Source organism: Accipiter gentilis, chromosome 10, assembly GCF_929443795.1.
Source record: "Accipiter gentilis chromosome 10, bAccGen1.1, whole genome shotgun sequence".
In the NCBI taxonomy this organism is placed as follows: Eukaryota; Metazoa; Chordata; class Aves; order Accipitriformes; family Accipitridae; genus Astur; species Astur gentilis.
The window spans coordinates 33405554-33427028 of record NC_064889.1 but is presented as its reverse complement, the minus strand read 5'-3'; the positions used below and the strand labels follow the sequence as shown (position 1 = coordinate 33427028).

General features: G+C 50.1%; 1 protein-coding gene across 1 annotated transcript; it reads left to right on the top strand.

Annotated features, from left to right (window-relative positions):
- Positions 1-19603, top strand: CDR2L (cerebellar degeneration related protein 2 like). Its single transcript, XM_049813372.1, has 5 exons — positions 1-325; positions 12929-13041; positions 14924-15072; positions 16044-16208; positions 18068-19603. Exons 1-5 carry the CDS (start codon positions 247-249, stop codon positions 18951-18953), a joined length of 1392 nt encoding a protein of 463 aa, XP_049669329.1. The 5' UTR covers positions 1-246; the 3' UTR covers positions 18954-19603.
- The last annotated feature ends 1872 nt before the right edge of the window (positions 19604-21475 follow it).

Below are 21475 nucleotides of genomic sequence, written 5' to 3'. Positions count from 1 at the left end.
CGACTCCGGGCAGGCAGAACCGGGGCAGCGCCGAGGCACCGGGTGCCACGTCGTGCCACCCCCCCCCCCCCCCACGCTCCCTCCTTCCCGGCCCGGTCGGGGCACCGAGGCCGCATCCCCGGCCGCATCCCTGCCCGCATCCCCGCATCCATCCCCGCTCCCCATTTTTGGCGGCGGGGGCGGGGGGGGGGGGTGGGGTGTCCCCTTTGGCGGATGCTGCGCGTCTCCCCGGGCCGCTGGTGCTAAATGCTGAGCGCCGACAGGATGGAGGAGTTTCAGAGCGAGGAAGAGGAGCCCTGGTACGACCAGCAGGACCTGGAGCAGGGTAAGGATGGGGACACCCCGTAAGCTGCCAGGGATGGCGGGCCAGGGGGATGCGGGGGCAGAAAAAGCCACAAATCCCGGGTACGGGAGGGTGGGATACCTTCTCTCAAGACTCCTATTTGCTTGGCAAAGCCAGCGCCTCGTCCTGCGGCGGTACCTCCGTGGAAATCTCGGCTTCGCTGCTCCAAACCGCTGTCCTGGCCGTGGAAAGTTTAAACCTGACGGGTAGAGGCAGGGAGCCCAGATCTGTCCTGGGCACCAGGGGGGTAAAAAATTTGGTGTGTTACGCCCACAAAGGAACCTGGTTTCCCCCAGAAAACTCGCTGCAGGCAGAATCGAACATGGGTAGTTATGACATTGCTTTCATCTCGGAGCAGTTGCAGGTAGAGTGAGCGGGCACACGAGTTAGAAATTCATACATTGGAAATAACGTTTTGCTAAGCTGAGGATGCTGAAAGCATCTCTCAAAAGCTTTTGCTGTCCAAGCCCAAATCCAAAGGGATCTTCAGCTTCTAAGTCACCTAATTACTTCTGGAGATTTTTCCAATCAGCCATAAAAGCAGGAGAAATTAGGAAGGAGAAAAAAGAAAAAAAAAGAAATCAAGGCCAAGTTTCAAACAGCAAAAATAGCCTCTTCAGAGGATAAACATTCACTTGTGTAGGTTGTTTTGAAGTAACTGTACCTACGTTTGGATTAGTTCTATGTAGTGTTTATCCTAAGGCTGGACAGTTGGTGGCTGTGGGTATTTGGGGCTGCTTCTTTTTTTCCTATTCTTTATTTTATTTTGCTTCTCTTAATATTTTGAGTCAACACGCAGTAAGTAAATAACTGGAAGAATTCCTGTTTCAGGCCAGCGGCCCAGGAATGAACTGAACTGATTTGTCAATGCACAGGGAAAAATCATTCCTACCTAAACACGGTACCGCTCTGCCACTTTGCACTATAGGTACTGTACAGTTATATATTTGCTTTAGCCAGCTGACTGTCAGCAGGGACGTGCGGTCCAGCTGCAGTGCCTCTGCCCATCCTCGCTCCAGTACGTTATGTCATGATTTAAAGTTTACACAACTTCAGCTGCAGGGCAGAGGCCCAGCAAGGAATGATAACCAGGGAATGTTGCAGCTGGTTTTTAACTCCAATTTCTCAATGAACAGGAAGTATCAACAGTGGGATACTGGGCCCTGTTCTTTGAAACACAACACTCAAATTAAGCCAGGGCAGAGCATGGAGATGGAGCTATCAGCTGAATAAACAGTGCAGCCTTTGAACGCTCAGAAATTCACATTTCTGGGTGACGTCTTCCCATGGCTCACAAGGGCCCTGGGCACTGGTCCAGGGGCAGGATCCAGGCTGAGAAACAGCAGAACTACAGATGAATATAGGGAGTGTTGAACAATGCGGGGCCGATTGGTTTTTAGCCTAATGCTGTCCCTGGTGTCAGGTTTATGAGTCAGCACTGGCACCGTACAACTGGCTCACAACAATAAAACCACCTTCCCGCTGCAGGCCAGGTTCCTAGCTCTGTCCCGGCAATGTAAATGCAGAATAACTGCCTCCAGATGATGGATCGGTGCTGGGGATAGACTCCACCTTTGAGCACATACAGGACGGGAGGAAAACACAGACCCAAAACAAAGCCCAGCTGTAGGGTTTGCAGCCTCCTGTACAAATGGGGGCTGCACAGGCTTGCACAAACTCAGAAGGAGAGATGGGGAAGGCTTTAACTGAAATCAGCCAACTGGAAAGGTCCTACGGGGTAATTACAACCGTAATTAATTTGCATGATGCGCAAAGCATCAAGGACAGTGCTAGACTTTGTCCACATACGCTGGGCCTTTGCATTACAGCCGCAGCAGTATCTGGAAGTCTTTGGTGACAGCACAGCCATGAAGCTGTTGGTTTGGAAATGGGAATGGAAGTATGGTGCGAGACATCCAGCATAGCACAATTGCAAGGCGGTCACAGGCCGGCATTACTAAGAGGATCGGCATGCCAACAGCCCAGGGTCGCACAGAAACCCACGCCTGGCAGCAGCACCAGGAAGGCGGAGGACAAAAGCATAGGCTTAAAGACTGTTCCTTAGGAGCGAGGGGTGGGAGAAACAAGAAACAACCTAAGCTAGGAGAGCAGAGAAGGTTCTTCTGTGAACCAGTTGGTTGCTGGGCCTTTATCGTCATTTCACAGCATCATCAAATATTTATTACATTTACATCCAAAACTGTTTGCTAAGCAACAGATGGCTTAACTGGGAGCTCTGTGATGATTATGTTAATTAACCATTTTAGCACCGCAGAGGAAATCATGCCTCCAGCTCCACTCTGAGCACCTGTTACTTTCCTCCCCATCTTCCACAGAGCTTTGCCTTGCTGAAGTAACTAATTTTTTCAAGAAAATAAACCCCACTCACTCGTTTTTGTTTTTTCTCCTGAAGTGCCCATAGTGACTGACTGCATCCACCACATGCCTCGAAGGCAGCAAGATCTGGTCTCCAGCCTCAAGACCCTTCCAGCCTTGTTCAAATGAGGCTGGTGCCTTTCAGATTCCTTTACCTGTTTCCTAGAATTCTGTAAGCCTGCATGGTTCAAGGCATTGTACAAAGATGCCTTAGCACACAGAAGCAGAGACTCAAATCCCAGCCAGGATACTCAGCAGTGACATGGAAACAGTAGTGGTGTTCCCTGAGGTGTTTCATTCTTATGATGTTTCCTCTGGGAAGGCTTTCTGATTTGAAGAAAGTGGTAAAAACGGAGTTCTGATCGCTTGGTAGGATGGCTTTGCTGGTTGCCAGGTTTTCTAAGCATGAATAGATGTCAGTGCTGCTTTGGTTCAGCCACAGCCTTACCTTCCATGGGCTGGGGAATCTGTGCCTCTAAGCATTAAACCCAGAATACAGTGATGGTGAACCTTTTTCCAGCCATTGAGAACTGATGATGTGGCTACAGTTGCATCATACCCCGTGCACAGAGTGTACGTGCAGCCAGACCCCAAGAGAACGAATGAGCTAAAATTAGAGAGTCTGAGCTGGGGATAAGTGGGGACACCTTTTCTGTTCGTCAGAAGCATTGGTGTTCAGAATGGCTACGTGCCAACTCCATTGCCTCTGGATCCAAACAGAGCAGCGACCAGACCCAGCAGCTATCTCTGCCAGCCACTTCCAGTCTTCATCTCCCCCACAGCAATCTCCCAAGACAAGTTCTCCTCGCAGTCACCCCGCTGCATTCTCTGATCTTCCCAGCTTCCCTGCCAGCAATCAGGTCTAAGACAAAAAGCAGGGTGCAGCCCAACAGGAGGGCTCTCAAAGTCACCCTTGCGGTCTCTGGAGCCTAAATATAGCCTTAGTGCTGGGGTGATTCCTCTCATGTAAATAAAACAGCCTCGCACTGCTCCAAGTTAGCCAGCAGGACCAGAAGTAGTGCAAGAACCAGCACCTCATCTCATTGCCACTGCAAGACTGGTAGTCCTCTCCTCCTAGGCAACCATAGAAACTTTTGGGGCAAACCATCTGCAATGCAGGCTTAGGACTTTACAGCTGTAACCTCTAAAGGTCTCCAGATTTAAGGATCTTATTTTAATTCCTCCTCCTCCTGCCAAGCATCTGATTGCTTGCATGCTAAGAAGGAAAATGACACAAGGTGCTGAGCTTGCACCACTCCCAACTCATCCGTGTAAAGACACAGGGTCACCAGTGCTCCAGTGATCGTCCCCTGACATTGGGATGAACCCAGGGGATCAGTGTTGGCACCCACTAGTGCCCATACCTGCCTGTTTTCTGCACCACCCAGCCTACATGGGGTGGTCCATAGAGCTGCAATTCCCATCAGCTTACCCAAAGGATTCAGTGCACTGGGGAGCAAGTGGTACCCCAAATTTTGTCCTTCATGATGCAGTTATCCCAGCAGTCCAGCTCAGGGGACAAGTCACGCAGCTTGCCTGTCCTCCAGGAGCACAGCAGTTAACTCGCTGTCCTTCCTCCCCAGCAGCAAGCCAGAAGGACAGAGTTTTGCCTGCAGTAGCTGAGCCACTTACTTATTTAGCAGTGCAGTACAGCAGGTAGCTTATGGAAGTGGAAAGTTTTCGGTGACTAATTGCTGAGCTGCTTGGGAATGACAAGAGGGACTAGAAAAGTCACAGGAGACAGGGAAATAAGATGACAGTTAGGTTAGTCTGAGGAAGGGATGAGAGCCTCCAAATCTGGGGAGGAAAAAAAAAAAAAAGAATATATATATATATATAGATGTATTTTCCTAGAATAAAAAATTCCCCTGTTATGTGAAGGCACCAAGAAAAAGGGGTGTAAGAGCCCCACACAGCAACTTCCAGGATCTCCCTCCTGGTCTCACAGAAGCTCCTTTCTACATCTGCTGAACCCTAGCACATACTTCCAGCTGGGGGAGGGAACAGAATTAGAGGAACTGCTGGAAAGGGAAAAGGAGAGGCAAAGGGAAAAAAACCCAGCAAAATAAATCAGTTTGCCCATATCTCCCATCCTGAAACAATCAGCTAACAGCGGCACTTCTCCTTGGCAAGGCCATGCATGAAGGATTTATAGTCCAAGTCCTGAAGGACATTCCCCCCACGGCAGCCCTGAGCCTGAGGGACTGGGAGCCAAGGCACCAGCTGCTAACACCCTGCACGTGGAAGCCGTCCCCCCACGCCAGAATTTTCCAATCCTCTTTCTTTTCTCCTGTACCAGACAGTGCTGGCTGGTGACAGGGCGGGTGCACTGACTCAGGAACCACTTAGAGCTGTGACAGCAGCAGGGTCTGATCCTGCTCCTGATAAAAGCAGTGCCAGCGCTCAGGCTAATGCGCAGCTTGCTCGCTCCTGCACACACTCGATCTCCTTTGCTAAAAGGCCTTTCCCAGAGCAGCACAGTGCTATACTCCCACCTCACCTGACTAATACATCTGTCTGCTCACACCTAACACACAGTAAGGCTTCCAAAGCTTCTACTTAACCTGCTCAAAAACACATGTGGGCCAAGAATTTAGGAAAATATCTCCAGTACAAAATAATCTGGAGGAATGAGACCAGCTGTTGCACAACTGCTGGTCTTTGCACTGCTGGGAATTTTAAAGTTATTTTATGTTAGAGTTTGGGTTTTTTTTCCATGTGTATTTAACAAACAGTCGTAAACCTTCTCTCCAAAAGGTGACGGTTCTTGTAACGGTTTAAACAGCCTGTTCCTCTGCAGCCTTCTGGGGAGTGACTCCAGTTTATCCTGTGTGCAGTGCAGCTGCCCTGGCACTGCTCAGTTAACTGAAGATTTCAGTCCTTTGAGTGGGTAGTATCCAGGTCCATGCTGACCTTTTCCAATGCCGCAGCTGCAGCGATAGCAGTTGGAGCAAAGACATTATCATGCTGTCCTCCAAGTTTTCTTGGCCCGCAAGCAAGTGTTGAGCCCTGGGAAGGCACACTGGACTGGGAGGTGGTAGGTGAGCACCCATCTCTGCAGGAGGAGGCAGAGCAAGGAGCAGCACATCACATCCCCCCGAGCATCAGTCTTTGCAGCAGAGCTGCTTCAGGGACACTGGTTTTGGTGTTGGGCTCCTGAAAGAGGCATTGCCCTGCATCCTGCTCAGGACTAGTGATGGACATAAATAACGCCATCTTGAGAGTACAGCAAGTATTCATCGCTCTCTTTCCTTGCAAACTCAGACTGGAAGGCTGCAGTACTGTGTTCTTCCTGCGTAGCTCCACAAACGGCACAAATCACTCACCTGAGGTCAGGACCTCTTCCCACATGGGCATCTCTTCCAGCCAGGCACAAGGCAGCCGGAGGAACAGGGCTTCAGAGCATTTCCCAGCAGTGGATGGGAAGGGAGCAGTAGCGGGGCAGCAGCAGGCAAGACGATACACTTTTCTTTAAAGCCAAGCAGAGGGGCTGCTACAGAAGAGGTGGGCAGGTTTTTGGTGTTGCTGCAGATCATCAGGCTGTTTTCTGCCTTTAGCTGTAACACGTGGCTGCGTAAGAAGGATCTTGTTTGTACCTACATGCCTCTGGCACATGAGAAGCAGCAGACAGGAGTAACCAGCAGCTGCGGTGCTGGCAGTGGTCTCGGGGGCTGCTGCGGCTGCAAGTGGCAGTTGTTCTGGAGCTTGGTTGCTCGCTGAGAGACCAAACCACTCAGGACTGGTGGTCCCACCTGCCTCCCACCAGCAAGAGGGCAGCAAGGGTGACCGAGTTGGCTGGCAATGGCTCAGAGTAGGAAAATGCATTGTGTGAGCACGAGTGGGGCTGGAAAGCAAACATGGTTAAGGCAGCCCATTGCTGTGGGCACTGTTCCTTGCCACGCAAGCACGCCGACCTGTCCTTTGCAGGCCGCCTTTGCTTGGGGCTCTGCACGTGCACAGTACTGTGGTGCAGCAGCAGCCACAGACAACATGTAAAGTCTCCCTGGTGCTCATCTTCCTTGTCCATCCTGGGCCAGTTACAATCTCCTGCCTCCAAAACACACCAGGGAGGTGAGATTCTCACATGGCATCAATCCACATGTCTGCATCTTTAGCTTTAAAAGACTAGAAGCCTCTATTCATGGCTCTCTGCATCCCAACATAATTAATTAATTGGAGCTTTGCTGCCTGGAGGAGGGATGCATGCAGGAAAGCACTGGCTGCCTTTCTCCCCCCTCTTTCCTCTCTTCTCCTCCCCAGCAACGCCACTTGTATGTATTTATTTAGGACGCTTTCCGATCCAGGTGCACTATCAGAGCCCCCAAGGCACCAGTCACCGAGCTCTTTGAAACCATTTTAGCCTACAAGGCAAACACAGGCACCAAGGCTGTTTAGATAAGAGAACAGCAGGGAAAGATGCAGATGGGGCCTCAACCATGGTCTAATAACATACTCCATGTTATCATGCTCTAACAACTTCACAAAACGCACATTGATTGCTGTGGGCACAGGGATGGGACTGCTGTGTATGTGTTTGTACAGACACATACAGATTATAAGCAGAGGTAACGCTAAGAAACAGGGAAGGCTTTGGGGCACAGAATGGTAGAGAGCAGAAAGAAAAGGTGAGTATCAATTAAATCAAAAAAGCCTGATAAGCATCGGAGAAGACTAAAAAACACACAAAGAAGAGCTGATAGGAAATACTGAATAGGACTGAAAAATACAGAAGGCAAGGAAGGGAGCAGCAGGGGCTGAGAAGGCTGGAGGGCTTCCCTGCAGCACAGCACGGTACAGACAGTGCATCCCTGAGCCCCTTCTCGGGGTTTTCCGCTCCTTGGTGGTGCCACTTTTGCTCAGGGGACTAGAGACAGCGTAGAGGGAGCTGCTATCATTGCACCGTGCTTACCCCAGTCCCCTCCAAACCACCTTTCTCTGCCACCACCTGAGCTCCCCCCTACCAGGGACACTTGCAAAGCCAAAGGCAGCCCAGGGGTACATAACAAATTACACAAGAGAAAGAAAAGGCAAAGAAAAGGAAGAAAAAGCAAGCAGGAAGCCCAGCAAATCTCATTAGGCTCACAGAAATGCCCGTGTGACCAACATCAGCTCAGCACAGCTAGAGCCATGGTTTGAAACGAGGAGGAGAAGGGGTCGGAGGCGGCTGTGCTGCCAGGGGCTTCACGCACACCCTTTGCCTGCTCTTACCCGGCCCTGCCAGAGGCATCTTTCCCCCTTGCTGCACTGGGCTGCTCTGCAAAGCAATCGCTGCCTTTGCAGTACCCCCGATGACACCAAAATGGCAGGTCCCCACGAAAAACACACAGAACAGCAAGTGCAGAGCTGAAACGGGTAGCAATGTCTGAGTTATGCCACTGTAAAAGGGACGGAAAATCCACGCCTCAGCAGTAACGCTGGTGGCTCTCTGCAAGCTCTGCCTGGCCATGGGAAACACTATCATCTGTGGAATGGGCATGTTGAAAAGGCTTTTCCAGGTTACTTGCGAGATGTTGTCAAGTGGCACTTGCTTCTCTGCATCCCAGCACGTTCCATTGCAAAGGCTTATAAGGGCTAAGTACACAGATTGCCTCCATCACCTGTCATGGAGCAGCAGTAAGTGATACACAAAAGCTGATCTTCATTGTAATATACCCAGACAGCACAATCCCTTGCAACCAAGAAGAAAAATAAATGAGTAGCAAGTACACCCTACCCTGGGGTAAACCAGCACAGCATCATTTATTTAGATTTTGAAGGGAATAATTGCACCTACCCTTGACTCTAAGTACCCATGTGTAATGGAGCAGACAGCAAATGCAATTAAATTAAACGTCAACAGCATTAAACATCAGTTCTTAACTCTCAACCTACCCCATCCATCAGCTAACAAGCACCCTGAACTTCCTCCAGAGACCTCCACACCAGAGCTCTGCTACCTGCTCCTCCCTGCTCTTTAGCAGGTGAATTCACCATCTGCAGCAGTAGGGGAGGAGCAGCCCTTTCCACAGCCCCACATGTAGGAAGGGACCAGAAGTAATTCCTTCATAGATGCTCAGCTGAAAAGGACCTGCAAGTACTTGCACCATAAACCCCTGCTTTTTGGCACTCCCCGCAAGCCTGCCTGTCTCGCAGAATGGGGACAGGGTTAGTTTATTTAAAGGTGAGGAGCAAAGCGCAAGCATCCCTCACCTGCGCTCGGAGCAGCAGGCACGTTTTCTCACGGCCTAAACACATGAATCCCTCGATGCAAGAGAGATGACGGGAAAGCCCAAAGCGGCTGCTCCAGATGGTGGCTTCCTCGGAAAGCTTTATTTACGGGGACCATCTGAATAGCTACCGGATCACCATCATGCCGAAAGCAGCCGAAACCTCCCCTGCCTGGCACCAGGTTTATACCCCCACAGCCACAACCAGGGGATGCTGGGGGGACACCCCCCCCCCTTCAGAAAGCAGCCTGTGACAAAGGCTGCTCTGCCCAGACAGATGCAGGCCAGCACTGGGAAGGCAGAAACGGCTCCAAACCCTCTTTGTGCTTAATTGCAAGCTGCTATGAAGGCTGGGGAAGTGCCCAGCTCCACAGCAGCCCCTTGCAGCGCACATCTGCCTGTGCCAGCATTGCCACAGGGTGCTGCAGTGGGGGAATACCCTGCACTTTGTTCCTCAGCCTCTTTCAGTCAAAGACAACCTGAGCTTTTGGATGAGGATTTTTTTTTTTTTTTTTTCCAAGTTTCTTCAGTGACACAGAGCTAGCAGAATTATTGCTGGGCTGCTGCTGCTGCTGATCTCCGCAGCTCTAGGACAGCTGCCCCCTTGATGTACTGCCCAGCCACGCTCCCCTGTACCAAGCACTGCTCAGAATCAACTCCTGCTCCCTTCCCAGCATATAGTCTCTCTTCTTTTCCCCTCCCTCCTTGCTCAGGCACCTTTCCCATGGAAGCTTGCAGGGAAATGCAGCCTCCATCCCTCCCACCATTTCACTCCATAGGCACAGCTCTTTGTTTGGGGACGCGGGCTGTCTCCTTGGCTGGTGTTAATTAGAAGGGTCACGTCAGCACTTGCAGCACTGAGAGCCAGAGGGCACCAGGCTGGTGCTGCCCAGGATAGTTTGTATCCGTAGTCCTCTCCCAAATAGGATTTGGGCAACACCAAGGCCCCCATTTTTTAAGTTGGATGTTGGCCATTTCATGGCAGTGCCTTCAGCGCAGCCAGGCTGCAGAGGGATCAGGCGTATCAAGCGGACACACAGCACAGCCGCTCCCCACCACTTTATTTCTCCTCCTGTGTTGAGAGGGGAGGGGGAAGGGAGGCATCAGCATATCGGTTAAATTAGGGCAAGTCGTATGGCACTGGCTGGCTGATGCGACAGTGGAGAAGCAAAGAGGAATAAAAAAAAACTGTGGGGAAACCACAGTGCTATGCAGAGAGAATCCCCGAATTCCTAAATAGTTCTTCCCCCTGCCCCCAAACAACTTGCTGAAATTTCACAGTCAGCCTCCGGTTTCCGAGGTCTCCAAGGAGAGGAACTGTGTTCTCCCCCAGCCCGTGCAAAGCCACAATTAGTGCCAAGATCAAGAGGGATCTGGTCTAAAGATGACATTAAAGCACTTCCAAGCAGCATCCCCACCCTCTGCATGGTCCCGCAGCCTGGGGGAGACCAACAGGTGGGGAAGAGGACTCGGGCGCAAGGCGGGTGGATGAGACAGGATTACCGAGGATGCTTTGGCTGGCTGGCAGGCAGAGAGTGAGTGTGTGTGTGACGATGGCTGAGGCAGTTAAAAGACACTAGAAGAATGAATTCCCCCATGTCCTTCAAGCCTGGGGTCTCCCAGGCCCTTACACTCAAAATGGAAACGAATCAATTTTCTCCTCAGAGCTCAGCCCCGTTCTTTCCTCTTTCCCACTCGTCCCCAAACACTGCCCATTTCCCCCATTAAATTATTGCTGACAGAGCCCTTTAAATTACAATGCAGGATCTTGCACTGCCTAATCCACTTAACTCAACCCCAGCTGATTAAATTGGATGCCATATGGTGGAAGAGCACTGGTGTAATCCGCAGGGACGGAGACACACTTGACTCATTACCTGGAGCGCAGCACAGAGCCCTCTCGCTACACACCTCTGTGCCGGGGCCCTGCTTGCTGCAAGGGATGCGATTTGCAAGGTGCCGGTCTCCAGCAGCGACACTGGCTCTGGCAAGGTGGCGGTGCCATTAAATACAGCCCCAAGCAGCTTAAAGGCACAAATTGTCCTCATCTCCGCTGGCATCTGGCTGTTCCCCCATCCCCAGCTGGTATAGCAAACACTCAGTCTCCCAAGGGCACTTTGGAAACTAGGGAAATTTGGTGCTTGGGAAAAAAAAAAAAAAAAAAAATATAAAATAGGTAGATGAGGTCTGTCCATGGGGAAATGTGCCAATATCTTGATTACACTGATAGCTGCAATCGCAGCCCTCAGACCAGGTCACTGTGCAATGATGAGGATTATAATTAAAAAGGTCACAGCCTAGAATAACACCCTGCAATGCAGGCCACAGCTGGAGAGCACATTCCCATGGTAAAGGGGAGATTTGAGGACACACTGAGCAGCTGTTGGCTGGACCACATCTGGGGAGCCAGCCCTCGGCACCACTGGAGCCGCAGGGAAAGAAACAGGGCCATCACCCAAACTAATAACATATCGGCACTTCCCACAGTGCAGCATTATCCATCAGGAAAGCCCCATCCCAAGCACTGACAGCACTAATAGCACTCCTCCCAGCGAGAACTTGTGCCCAAGAGGTCAGTGTGAGCCTTGTTTTGTGATGTGCCATTTGAAGTTTGAGAGATCAGTGATTTTCCCAGGCTCAGAATACATCCTAGGCATGCTGGTTCCCCTTCTTTCCTTAGTTACCAGCTATCCTTCTTTCCCAATCAGCTGCATAGCCAAATTAACTACTGGAGGAAATTACAGCTGCTCTCAGTCCTGGCAGAGCTTTTGCAATACACATCATTAGTTGCAGACTAGAGAGGAACATTATGACGGGCTGAAAATGTCAGGGCAGGAGACCCGGGTCCCCTCACACACTGCAGGATTGCCACTCCTTAATTATCTAAAACTGCATGACAAACAGACCAGAGAGAAAAAGAGCAATAACACACATCAGGACCTGTTTCCTTACCTTTTTGAAGGTTTAAGGCCAGATTTTCAGTGTCGCCATAAGAGCTAGAAACCCACCTCTAAAAGCACCAGGAAAAATAGAAAACCACATGATCATAGGAGGTCAGGCTTTAAGAAGACAACCAATTTCTGTGAAAGCAAAGGGATGTTATCAGAGCTAGCTGTGCCATCCCAGGCCCACAAACAGCATCACCTGAGGTGCTCAAGCTTTGGCCAATACAGGACTCCCAGGGTCCTGGGGCTTTTTCTTTACCCAGGAGGCAGCAAACCCAGTATTTTAAGCCAACTACACTGTCAATGTCTACTTTTCCTTGCACTTCTCCTAAAGTCCAACTATTTCAGTAGCTTTCTAAGGGTGTTTAGAGGTGGCAGAGAGTGAACACAAAGTGGTTTATCCTCACCCTGGAGCTGCCCCAAGGAACGAGCCGCAGATGCGGCCGACGCAGCGCTGCCTGGGCAGCAGAAGCAGGAGGTGCTTCCAGCCCCCTCGGGCCACACGTGGTTTTATTACTCATGTCAGTCTATTAGCAGGTGATGGATGGAGGCTGACGGGGAAGGCAAGGCACTCCCTTCATTAGAGATAATAATATAATTTACAGAGCATCCCCAAGGCCCTGGGGGGCTTTACCAACCCTTGCTCTCATTCTGACAGATGCTGAGCCCGTTTCAGCCCTACAGGTCTCAGCGATACGGGATGGAGGTGCTGAGCACCTGCCACAGCCAAGCCCCATGGGCCTGATTCTGGCTACGCAGCGTGGAGTGCAATGCTGAAGGGTGTTGCAGCCAGCAGGGCACCAAATCCTCATTGCATGGAGGAGCTGCAGATGTCCCGAGCTTGGCCTCCCCTTAGCCCTGCAGCCCAGCAAAACAAAAGAGGCCAGATCCTGTACGTCCCATAAGCATGCCTCCATGTCAAAACTTGCCAATAAAACCAGCACTGTGCAAAATGTGCCACTGTGTTTGGCGTGGTGGCATTCGGGGACACCCCCCCCACCCCCATCCACCCGTGAAGCCACGAGAACTGCAGCAGCTTTGTCCCATCTGCTTTTCAGACTTGCACTTGGCCGCAGAGCTGGGGAAGACACTGCTGGAGCGCAACAAAGAGCTGGAGGACTCCCTGCAGCAGATGTATGCCACCAACGAGGAACAAGTGCAGGAAATTGAGGTAGGAACACCGTCGGGCCAGGGATGGGGACGGGAGCTCCTCGGCCACTGCTGTCACCTAAGGGTGATGGTGGGCAAGGAGCTCCTCCACCGATGCCAAGAGCTCAGATGCCAGGAGGAAGGAAGGGATGCGGCACGGGGATGGGATTTAAAGCCCACTCCAGCCCTGGAAAGGATTCCCTTTCCCCACTAACTGGGATTTTCCCCCTTATTGCATCCCTACCCCCTGCTCCGCTGTGCACACCAGATTTTGGCACGAGGTTGCATCTGGGGCACGTTTGGCCTTTCCCTGCCCATCCGCCAGCCTTCACACTCACTTCTCTTTCCTCTGCTGCTGCTTTCCCTCGATTCTAGTTATTCATAATCATGTTCCCAGCTGGCCCCTCGGCACCCCTGTAACACAGCTTCCTTTGTTAGAGGCATAAAATAGCTCTTTCTCCAAGAGCTGCAATCTAAATCAGTGTTTCAAGCATCCTTTGGGGTCAGGGCAGTATTTCTAAGAGCCCACAGAACTGAGCTTAGAGGCTTAAACCTGCTGTGCCGGGAGGGTTTTCATCTGCTGGAAAACTAGGGATCTGTGAATTAAAAAAGATCGGAAACCCCCTGACTTAAAAAAGCCCAGGGCAGAGAAGGGCTGCGAGTTCACAAGAGCAGCATGTGATGGCTGCAGGGATCTGACAGCTGATGTCCGAGGAAACTGGTGGATGGATTTAGCCATCCCCCACCAGCAGCCCTTCAGGAGCACGTCCATCACAGGATTTGGGATCTGGTCCTAGCTGAGGGTGAGCTCTTGGGTAGATGCCCCTCTCCCAGGATAAAATCTTGCAATGACAGACTCACAGAGAGCGGTCTTTGAACATGCAGAAACCGCAAGTCTGCTCATATTTCACGGACTCAGAGTTTTAGCCGGAATTCCCAAGGAAACACAGCTTCTACAATCGATCTGTCAGACGATCCAGTAACCAACTGGCCAATTTCAGTCAACTTCGGTGAAGGGTCACAGTCCCAGGGATATTAACTTTCTTTGGGTACTGGGAATAAAAAAAGCAGCTGAATAGAGAGAGATTGAGGTTAGTGCCCTTCACAGAGGGCAGGGGAATTTCAATCATATTTTAGACATAAAATGACTTACAGTGGGCAGGGGGTATGAATATTTCAAGTGTGAAAGGGGCTTCAACTAGGCAGAGGACAAATCAGCCACAAAATATATTATCAGACTGTCCTGATTTCAGCTAGGATAGTTGATTGTCTTTGTAGCAGCTGGTACTGTGCTGTTTTGAGTTCAGTATGACAAGAATGTTGATAACGCTGATGTTTTCAGTTGTTGCTAAGTAGTGTTTAGTCTCAAGTCAAGGATTTTTCTGCTTCTGATGCCCAGCCAGCAAGAAGGCTGGAGGGGCACAAGAAGTTGGCACAGGACAGAGCCAGGGCAGCTGACCCGAACTGGCCAACGGGGTATTCCATACCATGGGACGTCACGTCTAGTAGAGGAACTGGGGGGAGTGGGAGCGGGGGGATCGCCACTCAGGGACTAACTGGGCGTCTATCAGCAGGTGGTGAGCAATTGCACTGTGCGTCATTTGTACATTCCAATCCTTTTATTATTACTGTTGTCATTTTATCAGTGTTATCATTATCATTATTAGTTTCTTCTTTTCTGTTCTATGAAACCATTCTTATCTCAACCCATGAGTTTTACTTCTTTTCCCGATTTTCTCCCCCATCCCACTGGCTGGGGGGGAGTGAGTGAGCAGCTGTGTGGTGCTTAGTTGCTGGCTGGGGTTAAACCATGACACAGAGGAAGCAAAAGCCATAGGAATTTCTGCCTGTGAAACAACCTGGATTTTGGATGTGGAGTGTTTCTGGTTTGCTTTTTCTTGCAGTACCTGACCAAGCAACTAGAGACATTGCGGCAGATGAACGAACAGCACGCCAAAGTCTACGAGCAGCTGGACCTGACAGCACGGGACCTGGAGCTAGCTAACCAGAAACTTGTGCTGGAAAGCAAGACATCCCAACAGAAGATACAGTGGTACGGCCTCCCCTACTCCCACCACAGTGATGCTGTACCCAAGAGACCTTCATCTCACCTTTCCCCTGCCCCAAAGCGCAGAGTGCCCTTGCTATTTAAGCCATTCTCTTATCAGTCAGGTTTTGCAGCTATTTACAACACAAGCTCATTGCACCGATGCTGGTTGCATTGACCGATGCAGAGGTCAACCACAGCACAGGCGCCCCTGGGATAAGGGCTGGATAAAGGAGTGTCTGAAGCTGCCAGGAGAGAGACACAGCAGCCTCTCCTCAGATGTGTTTCCTTGAAGAAGAGGCACATAATCATATCAGGGAGGTCCCCAGCACACAGCCCAGCAGAAACACTAGGCACAGATCCAGCATCTAATGAAAACCTGGCTAGTCCATGCTGAAACACCAGTTTATCAATAATATTTCTTTCCTAAAACAAGCCCATGATCAAGGTCATCCCTGGAAACAACAGACTAAGCCATGCCCTTGCAATGCAGCATCTTTTGCAAACAACTGTGCAGAGAGGGAGGGAGTTGCAGAGCAGAGAGTTTTACAAACTGCATTCACAGCCAGAACAAAACTAAATCTCTACCCGGTCTCTCTGTGTTTATCTCTACAAGATAAGAGGAAGAGGGTAAATAGCTCACCTGCTTGCTTTTAGTGCAGAGATATTCCAGCATAGTGCTTATGTCCCAGAGGTGACTGTTTCAGCCAACTGATTTGAGGAAAGAGGGTCTCAAATTAGTACGATCCCTTGACACTGCTCCAGTCCCCACCCTTTTCTACAAACACTGCCATTCAAGAGTGACTGTGCAGAGAAAGACCAACGACAGCCATGAAAAGCAAATGCTGTCATGCTCCCAGGGCATAGCTAGAAACTGGAAGCACCTCCCGTAGACTGGCTTTCTCTATAGGGAAAAAAAACCTTTCAAGGACCCGTAGTGCTTGACTCCTCATCCATGCTCCCTCCTCTCTTCGCAGTTTGACAGAAACAATCGAGGGGCTGCAGAACCAAGTGGAGGAGCTGCAGAAGCAGGTGGAGGAAATGCGGAGCTTGGAGCAGCTCCGCATTCGGCGGGAGAAGAGGGAGCGGCGCCGAACCATCCACACCTTCCCTTGCCTTAAAGAACTCTGCTCCAGCCCCAGGTACGGAACCTTGCCTTTAGCAACCCCTCCAACCTTCTCCCCCATCTCCTCTGCCTGTGAACAGGGGATGAGGCGGGTTAGCCCATCTGGGGGTGTGCAAAACCCCACATACACCCTGGTAAGAGACCTAGGCTTTGCATCAGAGCCTGAAACTCAATGCTGGAGGTGAATGAAGGACCTCCCTCTCACGTACCTGCCCACCTAAGCAGGTGGCATTGGCAAAGCAGAGCCTTCGTGATCCCAGCATCAGTGATGCCTCGAATGGGGAGATGTAAGGTCTTTTTCAGAGGGCAAGAATGGCTACCCAGGAGGATCTGGATGCCTCATGCAGCTGCACTGGGCCAGGTTGGAGGGGACAGGCATTGCCTGGAGGGGCTGGGAGTCTCCTGGCCCGTTGGCAGGGAGCTCTGTGGGAACACACACCAGACAGGATGCGTTGTCGGAGCTCTAGATACTTCAAACCAGCATCTCCCAGTACAGCCCACCCAGTAACACATCATGTGAAGAGGACCATTACCTCGAGCTGCCAACACAGCTTCCCTTCCCAAACCAGCACAGCCCTTTTTCCCTTTGCAGCTGCCTCCCAGCACAGCACCAGCATCTCTGGCTCGCTGAAACCAACTGAGATGGTGCGTTTTGTCCTGTACGATGTCAGTACCCTGCAGGAGCACCAGTCACACACCAAGATATGCCACATGCTGCCAAGTGTTGGATGAACACCTTCAGCACTATTGCACACTTGATCCTCCTTAAATCCCAGCCACTGTGTTAATTCACTGACCTCGTGAGGGCATTTCTTGCTCAGCTTTGTCCATAGTAGAGGCTTCTTTAAATAGATAAGCAATCGATAAACTTTGTTACTGAAAGCATCCTCTGCCAGAGGATACGAACAAAAGACACTTTTACTGCAGCAGCAACAGGGATGTTTATGAGGCCATAACCTAACCCCCAGCAAAATCCACTTGATGTCTCTGTGGTTCTTTTCCCCCCAGTCCCCCCCAATGCCACTCTCCCCCAGTGCCTCAGGACCTCGGTTTGGCTTGCAGCTCTGCAGTTGGCTCTGAAGGTCAGGCTGCCCTTCAGTAACTTGGAAATCTGTTCAATACCCCCCACCACCAGTCATGCCTCCCAGGGGAAGCCATGGTGCTTGCTCTTTTCCAATCTGTTCTAACCAGATAGGATGCCGTGGGCACTTCATTGAGGAGGAAAATCTGATTTCCCGACAGCAATGCGAGGGAAGGGGGAAGTGCTTGTTATCGCTTCCCAGGCAATGAAGAAGGGGCAACTCTGTCAAAAGTCTCTGTCTGCCTCCCTTGCTGTATAAATCTTCTCCTGCTCTCTCTGGAGCACCTCCCAGACACAGGACAGCAGAGCTTGTGCTTCTGGTTTTTGGCTGGCTGGGGTTTGGGGTTGTTGGCAGATGCAGTCAGTAGTTGGTAAACTCCATGATGCAGCTGAGTAGCTGATGAACTCCAGCAGGAAAAACTCAAAGCCGCCTACTTCCAGCTCAGACTGGTAGCACTTGAACATTCATCTTTGCTTCACGGCGATGTTGTTGGCTTGTCCGTTAACCAGATGAGTCTTTTACCTTTTAGGGTTTAATTTCTTCCCTGTCTTTCAGGGGCTATCAAATGAGACTGCAGGTTCTCCGGGGCAGAGACTGGTCTCTGTGTCCAGAAGAGCCCCAACCACACCTTGTGGTCTCCTGGCACCCAGGAGGAGGCATATCTCACTCCATGAGCTCAGGTTACCTCCTTCCTGGGCATCAGTGGAATTACTTACATGACAGTAAGATACAATGAGTCCTTCTCGGACTGTCGCTTAGTCAGACTCCCTCAAGGGTCTTTCTTCTCTTTCAGGTATGAGGATGCGTTCCAAGTCCACAGCTCTTCCACAGAGTTCAACCAGAAGCCACTGGAGAGGGAGAATGAACGTCTCCAAGCCATGGTGAACTCCCTGAGGTCCCAAGTCAGCCAGGAGAAGCAGCGGAAGGAGAGGGTTGAGCGAGAGTACACCTCCGTTATTCAGGAGTACTCGGACCTCGAGCAGAGGGTGTGCGAGATGGAGAACTGCAAACTGCGCATCAAGGAACTGGAAGCAGAGCTCCTAGAGTTACAACAGATGAAACAAGTCAAGAAGTATTTGCTCAGCAGAGAAGACAACTTGTCCGAGGCCCTCCTTGAGCCGCTGAATAATGCCCCAGAAGCAGACTACATTGACCTCTCTGAGGAGGAGGGAGGAAAAAGTCATGGGCCATCAATGACGCCTTCCCCAAACCACCCTGTCCGGAAAAGCTGCAGTGACACAGCCCTCAATGCCATCGTGACCAAGGATGCCGTGAGTCGGCACGAGGGCAATTACACGCTGCACGCTAACAACGTGCGCAAACGGGGCATGTCCATCCTGAGGGAAGTGGACGAGCAGTATCACGCCTTGCTGGAGAAGTACGAAGAGCTTCTGAGCAAATGCCGGCAGCACAAGGACAGCGTGCGCCACACAGGGGTCCAAACGTCCCGGCCCATCTCTCGCGACAGCTCCTTCAGAGACTTCCGAGGAGAGGGACATGAGTTGGAAGAGCGGAAAACCATGGAGAAGACCATCAGCAAACACGTGGAGGCCGTGGACAAGCGGCTGGAGCAGAGCCAGCCCGAGTACAAGGCTCTTTTTAAGGAGATCTTCTCCCGCATCCAGAAAACAAAAGCAGACATCAATGCCACAAAGGTGAAAAACAAGAGCAGCAAATGAGTCCTGCCTCTCCGCAACTCCCACGTGCAATTGCAACAGCCAAGTCTTCTCTTCAGCCCCAGGAAATGCCACGTGGCCCCTCTGCTTTGAAGGCTCGAGAGGTCTATAAGCAAGAAAATGTCACGGAGACTCAAGTCCCTTTTTTAAGCTTGGGCTCTGGACAACTCGTTGGGACAATTGTACATTGTAGTTAGAGGATTTCAGAAACTGTATGACCGATCTCTGCATGAGTTACTGCCGCTGCCAGACATCACAACAGCAAAGTAAACCACACCACGAAAAAAGAAAACCGATCACCTCCTCCACCCTTTTCAGCTTGTCTTACAGCCCGAATATCTGCAAGCAAAAGCCTGGATGTCCTCCAGCATTCTGCCACAGCTGGGGCGCAGTGTTTCAAAGTAAAACGAAAAGCCATCAGAACTTCAGGGGCTGCTCCAGCACACCAGCCCAACCCTCCACTTTGGTTTTATGGCTAAGAACCTACGCTTGTACCCAAGAGACTTCTGTCTACGCCTTTCCCTTCCCCAAAGGACAGTATGTTCTTGCTATTTAAGCCATTCTCTTACCAGTCAGGTTTTTCAGCTACTTACAATGCAAGATCATTGCAACTGGAAAAACTTGAAACGAAACATAAAACTGTTCTGTCTTCATCAGCGTCGCTTAGTATTTCAGTCCATACCCTCCAGACTTTGTAGGCATATGGGATTTCCTCGCTTTCAATCTGCCCCAGTATTTCAGCCCAGGTGAAGCGCTGTGCCTGGTAGGAACTTGCTGACCAGGGCTTTCCCATAAGCTAGACAAGAAGTGCTATTACAGTATCAGAGACATGCTTTCATCTCATGGTCTGGGTACCACCAGCCCTCTGTGCTGTGCTCTTGAAGAGGTTGTCATTGCCCCATTGTAGCAAACTCCTCAAATACAGCTTGCATGGGCTTGCAAAACTATCACTGACTTGCATGCAAGCAGAAAGATAAAGCATCTTACGGCGTCAGGAGCTCTGGCCCTGGCAGTAGTGCTGAACACACATTGCCCCACACTTTCGTTGTGAGCATCTTCCCAGTCAAGAGGACAGATTTCAGTTTTCTGCTGAAAATAATCTTTCTTGGCTGAGATACTGTCTCCAAAGGTTGTCACCTCTCATGTTCCAGTTCACTTTCCAGCACTGAAGTCTCCTCACTTTTGCTTCTACAGACACGCAAACACACAGCCAAAAGGCCACTGCAGTCTCAGGAATCACCAGTTTCCATTTTTCATCAATTAGGTGTTGACCTTGTATGGTCAGACACGTGTTTTAGGCAGAGAAACAGCATTTCATTACAGCTTAGGCAACACCCTGAGCATTTAGCCACAAAAATCAAGCAGTTCAGTTGAAGCTACCTATTCTGTACCTGCCTGGAGAAACTTTAGGCCAGATCTGGATTCTATTTTCACCAGTTTACATCCCAAAATCTTGGGTAAATGGTTGGGATTTTTGCACGAATAAATGGGAATGTGGCTTTGGAGGGGAAAGACTGTTAAAATGTAATTATCCTCCGAGTCTAGGCCCTTGGTGTTAGGAGGAGCTACCTTTCTTTCACTCGCCATGGAATTAATGCAAAAATACCCCTCAAAATACCCTCTTTTGTTAAGCTGAGTACCACGGAGGTAAGTTGGCAGGAGTGCGATGGCCAAACCATACCCGCTCCAGAGGTCTCCTCTTCAAACCGCCCACCATCAAACGCTCTGCTCTTCCATGCTCTGCATTTTCAGATGCCCTATGGCCCCAAGCTCGAGAAATATTAGGAGCCATACGCACGACTGTGGCTACCAGCTCTGTAACAGTATGGAGAACCTTCATGCCTTATTTATTTATAATGGAAAGCAGTTGTCTAATAAAATAAAATTAATAAAAATGAACAACAGCAGCAACAAAAACAGCGTTTTTGATTTTCTCAGAGCATTCACCACCCCATTACTTCAACATTTGTAGCAGGGGATATCTAAAGCAATGTTGGTTTAAGTCAGCCAATGTTTACTCTTATAATCATCCGGCTGCTGCAGAGGTGTGGGAGGAGGATCACCTTCACTTTCCGTTTTAAACAATCCTGTGTGAATCAGCATCACAGTTAAGCATACAGCAGATTAACTATATTTTCAAATGCTTTATTCTCTTCTTGAATAAAAAGAAATGCCAGTATTCTCAAAGCCGAGATTTTCTTTACAGCTACTTTTAAGAACAGCAGAAGAGTTATTTCTTTGATTTTCATGTACAATTTGGGTCAAGAAAATGCTTCAGGCTCCTTTGCAGAAAGCAGAGAGAATATGCCGAACTATACTGCTGCATTATTTATATAATATACATTTTATGCACTTGGACTACTAACATTTGCCACATGATAAAAACCCCTTTTTTGTCAGCTCTGAAGTCTCTGTAAAACCTCACAATTTCTAGGCTTGCAATTCAAATGCTATTTTTGTTTTGGTCTTTCTTGAAAACCACACATCCAAAAATGACTGATGTAAGTAACATGATATTAGTATTT

What these genes read in the sequence shown, in the direction of transcription:
- CDR2L (XM_049813372.1), top strand. Translation starts at nt 247, where the DNA reads ATGCTGAGCGCCGACAGGATGGAGGAGTTTCAGAGCGAGGAAGAGGAG. An exon ending in AACAAGTGCAGGAAATTGAG is followed by an intron (nt 13,042 to 14,923) that starts GTAGGAACACCG and finishes TTTTTCTTGCAG; the next exon opens with TACCTGACCAAGCAACTAGA. An exon ending in GAACTCTGCTCCAGCCCCAG is followed by an intron (nt 16,209 to 18,067) that starts GTACGGAACCTT and finishes CTTCTCTTTCAG; the next exon opens with GTATGAGGATGCGTTCCAAG.